This window comes from Myotis davidii, unplaced genomic scaffold (genome assembly GCF_000327345.1).
Source record: "Myotis davidii unplaced genomic scaffold, ASM32734v1 scaffold898, whole genome shotgun sequence".
Lineage (NCBI taxonomy): Eukaryota > Metazoa > Chordata > Mammalia > Chiroptera > Vespertilionidae > Myotis > Myotis davidii.
Genome location: NW_006289504.1, coordinates 582,843 through 593,502, shown reverse-complemented (window position 1 = coordinate 593,502; position 10,660 = coordinate 582,843). Strand labels below are relative to the sequence as shown.

General features: G+C 44.9%; 1 protein-coding gene across 1 annotated transcript in view; it reads left to right on the top strand.

Annotated features, from left to right (window-relative positions):
- ALPK3 (alpha kinase 3) overlaps positions 1–10,660 on the top strand; it is a gene marked incomplete at its 5' end in the record, with an annotated part of 41,207 nt that overhangs the window by 1,454 nt on the left and 29,093 nt on the right. The window contains one exon of the mRNA XM_006761978.1: positions 1,808–1,929. Coding sequence (XP_006762041.1) covers positions 1,808–1,929 — 122 coding nt within the window. The remainder of the gene's footprint in view (positions 1–1,807; positions 1,930–10,660) is intronic.

Below are 10,660 nucleotides of genomic sequence, written 5' to 3'. Positions count from 1 at the left end.
AGAGCCTAAGCTGAATATTACATCCAGGCTCATGTTCATGTGTAAGGTAGGATTCAAACTAAGCAGGGAGGATATAATTAGGAATGTTTTGAATTAGTTGCAAAATCATAGAAATCTGATTGCTTTTGGCATGGCAGTTTCCTCTAGAAACTGTTGGTTGGGATTTAGTATTCCCCACAGTCAGAAATTGCTGTTAGTACAAGAACAGCAAGAAACATTTTCAGATGTTATATTTCCTGAATGTCAGGGAGTTGATAGTCTAGGTCCTGATGGACCCTCTGTTTCTGAGTGGATTAAAGGGAAAGGAAAAGACACTGACAGAGGAGTTGTAGGTGAGAATGTTGCAGAGAGTGTCTAACTGTGACTTCACTCAAGTGTTCAGTTATGTGAGAGGTCAGGATCCGCTTTCTTGGTAGTCTGTGGGGGTGGACTCCTGTCCTCCCTGAAGGCCTGAGCATCTGCATTCCTGTAGAGATGCCATGGCTGCACCCATCAGTCTAGAAGTTTTACTTGATTTTAGATACTCTTCTTGGGATGCAGTCTTTCTCCTCAAACTCAAGTCCAGAATGATCTCCACGGAAAGGACAAATAGAATGTGGAAGGTGTAGGGTTGTAGTTCTTGTTTGCTTGTTCCCACAGACTCTCCCCCTGCCCGCTCCTGGTGGAGAGATCACAGGGAGACACGCACTGCCTGTGGGTGACCACCCCCTCCTCCGAGGCACAGAGAAAGGCAGCTTTGAATGATTTGTCTTTTTCATCACAGTTCTTACTGCTTCTCCCCACTTTACCCCTCACAGTCCTCCCTGCTGCTCACGATAGGGTGTGTGAATTTGGATGGGGAGGAAGGCTGGGCACAGCTTGTGCACCATACAACCTGGCTGTGTGGTTACGCTTCACGCCTTGAGTCTCTGCTGGCCCATGAAAAGGTCTGGCATGGTGGTTTGCTTCCTGTGCCCAGGAAGGAGAGGACTGTAAATGCTCAACAGTGTTGGTGAGTCTGTGCTGGACGCAGTGAGCCCACAAATGCCTCTGAATTCTGGGAGTTGGATTGTCACAGGGAACTAAACGTCCTCTTTGTAGTTTGGCAATCCTGCTGGTTGGTTTTGGAGCTGCCAGCCATGTGTTCACGTGAGCATGTGGTCTCCAGGCATTGAACAGGGGGCCATGGCTGGCTTCCCACGACAGGCCCATAGCCTTGTTTAGGGTCAGAATTCATTTAAGTCTCTCTTTTCCAATACCCCTAGGAACCTGGGTCTAGACCCCTGGCATTGGCTGGCTTATTTTTTGTCTGCTATGGGTCTGTGCTTGCAAATGCAGGCTTTTTTTTTTTTTTTTTCCTGAGCCCAAGCTTTAGAATAGGCTCCTGAGCTCCTAGGACCTATGTATCCTTGAGAGTTGGCTAGCTTTTCCCTCTCTGGCGTGAGTGGAGGCTCTGCGATGCTGGGGTCTCTCTCTCTGAGGCTGGGTCTATACATGCACGAGCTTCCACGGAGGCGAAAGGTGGAGGGTGAGGCAAGGCCCCTAATGAGGATGGGGTGGGACGCCAGGCTCTGGCTTGCTCAGGAATCTGGCCTGTGTTCAGAAGGCTTCCTATTGGAATGGGTCTGGGTCAGGATTCCATTTAGCCCTTGGTCCCATGGCTGTCCCCACCTAAGAGGCCTGGGCTTCCTTGAAGAAAGACTTAGTCAAGTGCTGGCCATGGCCCCAGGATGACAGATGGAAATGGTAAGATTTAAGCTGCCCTGGACAATGCCAGGCTATGGGATATTGGGGGAGGCAGCTCTGAATAGTTCTTTGCCTTTCCTAGGAGCACCTTCTGCTCCATCATTGCTCAGCTAACAGAGGAGACCCAGCCAGTATTCGAGACCACTCTCAAGTCCCAAGCTGTGTCCAAGGACAGCGACGTCAGGTTCACCTGCATCATCACAGGTAATGAGGCCATCCACAGGCAGGGTCCAAGGGGGCTGTGGGGCGGACATGGAGGGGGATTGGCCTGTGCACAAAACTATGCACGTTGACATTTGTTTTCTTAGTTTTCTCACCAGTTTAATCACCTTATGTCGGCTGGGGTCCCTTTCACCTCCCATTCTGGAGCCATATATACACTCTGCCCTTCTTCAAAACCCGTCTTCAATAAAGGTTCCTCACCTTCAAGCATATACATACACGACTGATGAAACTTAATTCTAAGGGAAGAGACAATTGAGTTGAAAGACGTTTTTGAAACCATCTCTCCCCCAAAATCCCTGTTTTACAGTTGAGTAGTTTGAGGCTTGCGAGTCCCAAGCCTAGAGACTAATGTACAATGATTCTGACTGCAGACCTTGGAGACAGACTGCCTGGCTTGGAATGCTGGCTTGCCCCCTTTTCAGTTATGTGATACTGAGTAGGTTACATAACCTCTCAGTGTCTCATCTGCAAAGTGAGGAATGATAATAGTATGAACTTTATAGGGTTAGTATGAACTTTATAGGGTTATTATGAAACGAAACGCATTAATACCTGCAAAGCATTTGGAATAGTATCAGGCATACAGTAAGTACCATGTAAGTGTTAGAATAGAAGGCCATTGTTATTTGCATTTCACTGAGCTCCCTGGTAGAATTTGAAGCAACAGGTTGGTAAAATAGGAAGCAAAGTAATGTTCCTTAGAAGGGGAGGGTAGAGGAGTGAGAGTACTGGAAAGCTGGACCAGGCATTGCCCCTCCTCAGACCTCTCAATAGAGCCTCCCACTGTACCAAGCTGACCCACTTCAGGTCCTACAGGACTCACCAATAGATGCCTACCCTTCCCAGCTGTGCAGGCAGCAGTTCAAGGGTTCTAGGTCAAGGGTTCTAGGTCAAGGTTACCTCCACAAGCATGTATTTTATTATTTAATTTTTAAAATTTTTATTAAAAGTATTACATATGTCCCGTTTTTTCTCCCATTGACCCCTTATAGCCCGTCCGCACCTCCCGCCCCAGGCCTTTATCCCCCTGTTGTCTGTGTCCATATGCATACAAGTTCTTTGGCAGACCTTTTCCCACCCACCTTTGCCTTCCCTCTGAGATTCTATAGTCTGTTTTGGCATGGCAGTTTCCTCTAGAAACTGTTGGTTGGGATTTAGTATTCCCCAAAGTCAGAAATTGCTGTTAGTGCAAGAACAGCAAGAAACATTTTCAGATGTTACATTTCCTTCTATGTCTCTGGATCTATTTTGTTCAACAGTTTATTTTGTTCATTAGGTTGCACATATGAGTGCAATCATGTGATACTTGTCTTTCTCTGACTGGCTTATTTCACTTAGCATAATACTCTCCAGGTCCCTCCATGCATTCTCAAAGGGTAAGAGATCCTTCTTTTTTATTGCACAAGCACATATTTTATATCAAGGACATTGGTAGTTTCCAGCTGTGATATGTCCTGATTCTGGGGGACTTGTCTGCTCTAGCCAGCTAAACCACTTCTCTGGGATTGGTTTCCCCTGGGCAGGTCTCACCCTTACCTAGAACGCCTCTGAGCTACAGTTTGAGAACACTGCCTATTCCAGGGGACACAGAGATGTACCTGCTTCCCTTACCTTTGTACAGCATAACACATTTTGCAACGTTTATCTGTTTCCATAGTCATTGAATTCTTACAAAACCCAGTGAAGTAAGTGCTATTATTTTACACAGAAGGAAACTAGAGTAGTTGAGGTGATTTGCCAGAGCGTACAAAGCTGGGAAGGAGGAGATAAGCTTTTGCTCTGCAGCTCCTGATGCTGTTAGCTTATGCCTGCTTCTCCTACCCTACTGTGGCACTAACTGTTAAATGTGGCTCTCTCACAACTCCAGGCTTTTACATATGATATTTTCCCGATATAGAAAATCCTTAATCCTTCTTTTTGAAGAAAATTAAATTTTATTTTATTTTACCAAAACGAAACTTAACACATGCACATTGTTTAATACTTCAAATTATACCAACAGGCATATTATCAAAATACAGTAGTTCATCCCTTCCACCAAACCTATCTTCTTAGAAGCAACTGTTTTCAGCTTTTAGCTGCTTCTTCTGGTGTGCATACATTTCCATAAGACTAAGTAATATGTGAATACTGCTGACTTCTGAGTCTTCAAGTTTAGATGCTATCTCATCTTCCTTTTATGGTAGATGGGGAATTAGCTGTCTTTACCATAATTTTCTCTGCTCCCCCTTACTTATTTTCTCAATATAGTTATAATTTTTGTTTAAATCAATATTTACTGTTTACCTTATTATGCCTATGCAATATTATTCATAATTAATGTTGTAGTATACTATGATTGTATTTCTTATTTTTCCTAAAGTTAGTACTTTCTTTAGTTTTTCACTTAATTAGTTTTTGGTACCTATTACTAATTTTTGTTACACTTTTTAATAGCCTTTAAAAAATTGATTTTAGAGAGTATAGAAGGGGGTGGGGAGAGAGAGAGACAGACAGACAGACAGACAGAAATTGATGTGGATCGGCTGCCTCCCACATGTGCCCCAACTGGGGATTGAACCAATAACCTAGGTATGTGTCCTGACTGGGAATTGAACCGGCAACTGTCCAGTGCATGGGACAACACTCCAACCAACTGAGCAACCCAGCCAGCCCCTAATAGCCTCTTAATATAATTTTCTGCTAAGTCATTGCCCTCAGTACTCTGTCAGTTACTTCCTTGGAGACATCTCTCTTGCAGATCTCTATTCTTCTGTCTGAACTGGTGGCCTCTTAGGACTGATCCACTGGTGGCCTATTAGGCCTGGTCCACAGCTGTTCTCCTGGGTCTTCCCTTTGCCTTTATCCTGGGTTGACTCAGTTTCCTGGGTCTCGCATCTTCCTTTTTGATTTGATTTACTGTATGGCTTTATTGAACCACATCCTTCAGTAGTTTCAGCAGGTCCTAAAGATGGTACAATAGCAGGAGGCATTGTGATGACAGATCTCAACCTGTCTTTCTGTGATTCATTCTACACCAATATGATTTAGTTGCTTTCTATGTCCGGTGCATGATTGACGTCCTAGGATCTCACTTCATTGTCATCCTGTAGATTCCCTTTATTTCTCTCCTGTAAAGGATAGCCTGTGTTTTGTATTCCAGAGTTTTTTTTCTTGATTTACATTTTTGTTTTGGTAGCTTCCTAGGAGTATATGGGAAGTAGATGTTAGACAACTTATATCTTAAAATGTCTTTTTCTTTACTTTACTCTTGATAGAGAGTTTGGCTGGGTATAGAAGTTGAAATTGAAAATAATTTCGCTTTAGAATTTTGACGAGATTTTTCCATTGCCTTCTTGCTCCCAATGTTGCTATTTGGAGCAGGAGGAGAGTTTGGTTCTTAATCTTTTGCATGAGACCATTCCACCCCCCCCACACACACTCCTACCCCCCGTGGAAGCTTGTAAGAATGTTCTCCTATTTCATAATGATGTATCTTGATATGGGTCTCTTTTCATCCTGGGGCATGCTTGGGCACTTTCAACCTGGAAACTGAATGCCTTCAGTTCTGAGAAACTTGAGATTATGTTGATGTTGAGTCTTCCTCCTGTCATGTGGACGTTTACTACCAAGGACTCATTCTCTTCTTTTCTGAACCTTTTTTTCCCTTTCCATCTGGTTATCTTTCTGCTCTACTTTTGGGACATTTCCTCAGTGTTATCTTTCAACTCTTCTAACATTTTTTAATTTCTAAGATGTCTTTGTAAACCCTATTGACTGTAAACCCTTGTTTCCTGCCTGGGCCCCAACCGGTGGCAGAGAGTAAACCTACAACTCTGGTATGTGCTCTTGACTGGGAATCGAACCCAAGACCCTTCAGTGCACAGGCCATCATTCTAACCACTAACCATTTCAGCCGTCCAGGGCTTAAATCCTTTTCTATTGCATCCTGTTCTTTTCATGAGTGTAATATCTTCTCTTTATTCTCTGAGACTACTAATGATAGTTTTTTTAAGAGTTTCCTTCTCCATGTATAGCTTGTGTTTCTTCCAGTTGGATTTTTAAAAATTTGTTTGGATCCATAATCATCTATTTACAGGCTTTCCTTAGATATCTAGGAGATGACTGGCTGGTAATGATTAAGAGTGGGAGACTAAAAAGCTGATTGGAAGTTCTCAGCAAGTAGGAGGGGCCTGAAAACGTGGGTCTTCTCTGTAGGGTGATTTGGGGCCACTGTTGGGAACTGTCACTCTGTCTTTAGTCCTTTCCTCCTGGACCAGCTAGATTCCTCAGTGTGTAGTCTCCAGTGTCTTGTCTAGAGGGTAAAAGTTTTATGGGAAACACACAGATTAAAGGGTTGGGTGGGCTCTCTGTATAAAGCATTTATTTTATATGTATGATTATTATATTTTTTCCGTTTTCCACCTAATAGTCATGCCCTCGTGGCTTATCCTCAGGGATAAGTTTTATCTTTCTAGTTATAAATCTCACCCTTGGCCATGGTGGGGAAGGAGCTGTCACCTAGTGGTACCGAGTGGATAAAGGGATCTGATAGTTTTTCAAGTAACTTTTTACCTTTCCAGCTCCTCCTATAGCCCCAGCCTTAAAGGCACCTGTGGCCAGTTCTTTTTTTTTAAAAAATATATTTTATTGATTTTTTTACAGAGAGGAAGGGAGAGGGATAGAGAGCTAGAAACATCGATGAGAGAGGAACACCGATCAGCTGCCTTCTGCACACCCCCTACTGGGGATGTGCCCACAACCAAGGTACATGCCCTTGACCGGAATCGAACCTGGGACCCTTGAGTCTGCAGGCTGACGCTCTATCCACTGACCTAAACCGGTTAGGGCGGCACCTGTGGCCAGTTCTTATGCCCTTTGGGGATTTTCTAGTGTAGGAAGGGTGATTGTCAGTTTTCCTCATGCAGGAGTAGCGTCAGGCAGCCTTGGATCGGCTAAGCAGTTTCTCCTTGTCCATCTGCTTTCCAGCTTCCAGTGTTGTTGCTCCTAATACTCTCCTTGCCTGTTCTCCCCTTACTTGTGGTTTTATATCGTTAAGAAAAAAAAATCTCTTTAGTGTAGTCTTAGTGGTTTGGGGAGAGAGTGAAAATAGATGATCTGCTTATTTGGCCTTTTTACCTAAAAGCCCACTACTTCTTTGCCTGGCAAATTTCTTCTCATCTTTTAAGGCCCAGCTCAAATGGCTCATCTCCAGGGGGTCATCTTTAGTATTTGCATTTAAAGCTCTTGCTCTCTCCTCAATGGCACAGTTTGTTTATACATCTCTTTCTTCAATAAGGCTGTGAGATCTGTGAGGTTAGAGCACACACCTGACACATTGTGCCTCTTGGGAGCAGGCACAAAAAAGGTGCTCAGTATATATTTGCCCAATGAGCATGCTGTGAACAATATCCATATCTTTTCCACTTTCCATGTTGCCTATACATTTCAGTTGCAGCTTCGGTGCCTTGGCAATAGCACCTGTTGTGGGGGCCTCTGGCCACTTGAGAGGTGCAGGCCTCAGGGATGGCTTTCCCTTCTCTCCTTTTGTCCTTCTGTCCTTTGTAGCCATGGACTCTGAGAGCAACGTAGAGAGCCCAACATGAGTCTGACTTACAGAATCTTGGGACACTTTATTGAACACTTCCAATGTCATCAAGGGAGTAAGCTTATCCCTGCTTCAAGCCCAACCTAAAGGGGCAAACTTGTCTCCCCTTAGTCACCTGAGACCGGCTAGGGTTTTCTGTGCAGGAGCCCCTACCGTGCTGAGATCTACAACACTATCAACAAGGTTGTCAGATTGCCAGGATTCTGTATCTCTAACCTCCATACCCTTGTCCATTATTGTACCTAACTCCCTCTTCCCCCTCCTCACCTCCACGCATACAAACTATCTCAGGTTACCTGGGTTTTATGCAGCAGATTAGGAAAGAGTTCTCTGTGATCACCATAGTAAAACTGTAAATAAGCCATTTCCAATTAGCAATGAGAAAAGAGAAAATGTAGACTGTAGGAGAGGGGGAAGGGTGATGCAGAACGATCAGAGAACAAAAGAAAGAGGGTTAGAAATCAGCTTTCCAAGAGGGGAGGGAGGTAGAAGTGGGTAAAGGGGGGATACATGTTGATGGAAGGAAACTTGGGGTAGTGAACACACACTACAATATACAGATGAATTGTATACCTGAAACCTATATAATTTTATTAACCTATGTCACCTCAATAAATTCAATTAAAAATATTGGCTCTCCACATATTGGAAAGGTGGCTGGTGGTGGATGGGTGGATGGCTGAGATTGGCCTGTGTGTGAGACTGGCATGGTAATCCTGGCTCGTTTCCATGGAGACAGTAATCACAGTTGCCTCTCTTCCTCCACCCCGCTGGTAGCATTTTTTATACTAGGCTGTGATGAGTCAGCCCCTGCCAGGAGCAGGTGAGGCTTTTCTGGTGGGTCAGAACCTAGTCCAGGTGAGAGAGAGGCGGCTGTGCTGGTTCCATGTGGGCTGACCTGTGAGGGCTGCCCTTGGAGGCTCAGAGAGGAAAAGTTTTACCCTGAGATTCGTCTCTGTCAGAGTTAACACGTAGGAGGATAGCGGACCTTGACTGGTCCTTTTGCCTCCTATCTCCCCCAGGAGCCCCTCAAGCCAGAATGCTACTGCCTTCCCTGTTGCTGTCTAGCCCAGTGCTGTCTAGCATGGTGGCCTCCTTCCCCACTCTCCTCAACACTGTTATAGATTCAGTGTTGGGGTGTGTGTGAATGTGTGTGCACATATGTTGGGGCAAGAGGAAGAGGAAATTCTAGCAGCAGGCTAGATGGATCGAGGGACTGAGCCTTTAGATAGAACCAAGTTCCTGAAGAAACTTATTAGAGATGTCAGTCTAAATAATGACTACTGGTGCAGAAACTTGCATTTTGGTCCCAGAATCACCAGTAGAAAGACCATTAGAAAAAGAAAAAGGAAACCAGGGCTTTGTCATGGGCCAGCTATGTGACCCTGAGTAAGTTTCTTAGTTTTTCTGACTCTCATCTTTTTTTTTTTTTTTTTTGCATAAAATAGGGATTAAAACACCCGCTCTGTTTTATGGAAGAGAGGGATTTGAATTTTGGCTCTTCTACTTAGCAGCTGGATGAATTTGGGTAGGAGCCTTCATTTCATGGGCCTTGATTTTCTCTTCCTCAAATTGGGAATTAACATTCTTCACAGGATTTTTGTGAGGATTAGATGAGATAATACATGAAAAATGTTCAGCTCGGTGCTTGACTCAAAGTAAGTCCTGAGTAAACATTAGCAGTTGTTTTCACAGGATTGTCCTGAGGCCAAATGAAACTGCACTTGAAAGCTCTTTGAAAACTTGAGATTTACATTCATTATGACTCTTGAATCTGAGCTTCTCCAAAGGGAATGGTTGGGAGGAGGCTGCAAGTTCCAAGTTGGGTTCCAGACGCGGGTCTGCTGGCTGTGAAGCAGAAGTCACAGGATGTGACAGGAAAAGGGAAGGCCACCGGCTCCAGTGCCTCTGTGGGCACACACTTCGGCATGCACGTGTGTTCAGCCGGGAGGGAAGGATCTCGCCTGCTTTTGTCTGTTTTAGAATACAGTTCGTATTATCCAGGGGACAGGCCATGTTTTCTCCCCAATTAAAGTTGTTTCCAGAACTCATGGTTGCCATGGAGCTTTAAGCTGTCAGGTCGGTCCCGCTTTGTAAAGAGGCACAGTGGGTGGCATGGAGCTTTGGCCCCAGCCTTGAGGCTGTGGAGTTCAGTCAGTGTCCACCTTCTTTCCCCAATCCCTGCCCCCTTGCTCCAGCCTGGATGGACTCAGATGCCCTGATGCCGAGGCCCTGCTGGTCAGGTCATGGGGCAGGGAGGCTCTGAGCCGGGCCCTTGTAGGGATGAGATCATCCCACAGGATGGTGAGGGCACCAGTGCTGGTCCTGGCCATATGCATAGTGATGTAACCAGCGGCTTTAGCTCACAGTGGAAACATGGGGTTCACTTTACAGTCAGGGCTGCCCAGAGTTTGTTCCTGGCCGACCTGGCTGCAGCCTTGCCTCTCTTGTTCCCAGCTTCTGTACACAGTTCCCAGGGTGCCCTGTGCTTCCACCACTCTACTCTCCCCCCCAACCCCTACTCTACCTTTGTGTTCCTTTGTCAGGCATGCCCTTCCCGTCACCTCTGGTTTGTTTGTTCACTCATTCTCTTATATACTCACTTATCCAGCAGGTTTGATGAAGTGACTGCTGTGTACCAGGCACTGTCTTAGTTGGAGGGGATATAGCAGGAAGGAAGACATGATTCCTGTCCACATGGGACAAAGTCAAGGAGGGGAGAAAGACAAGGAAATAGTCAATTACAGTGCTGTGAAGGGCAAGTGACGAGGGGGTGGGATCACATTTTCTGGCCTTCCCTTCAAAGCTAGTTCAAAAGCCACTCCTACCATAAAGCTGTTCCTTATTCCCCAGCCAGGAGTGCTTGCTCCCTTCTCTGCACCCTGAACACTTAATGCATTGCTTCATTCATTCATCTATAAGTATTTAATGAGCGATTCCATACCAGGCACTATTCTAGAAACTGGTGACACAACACTGAATAACATAAGTCATGCAGCTGATATTTCCATGGGTAGCCTGGAGAGGATGGATGTAAACTAACAAAGTCATAGTGTATAATATATCAGGTAGCCATGCATTCTGTGAAGAAAGATTAAATGGTAAGAGGATTAAGAAGTGCAG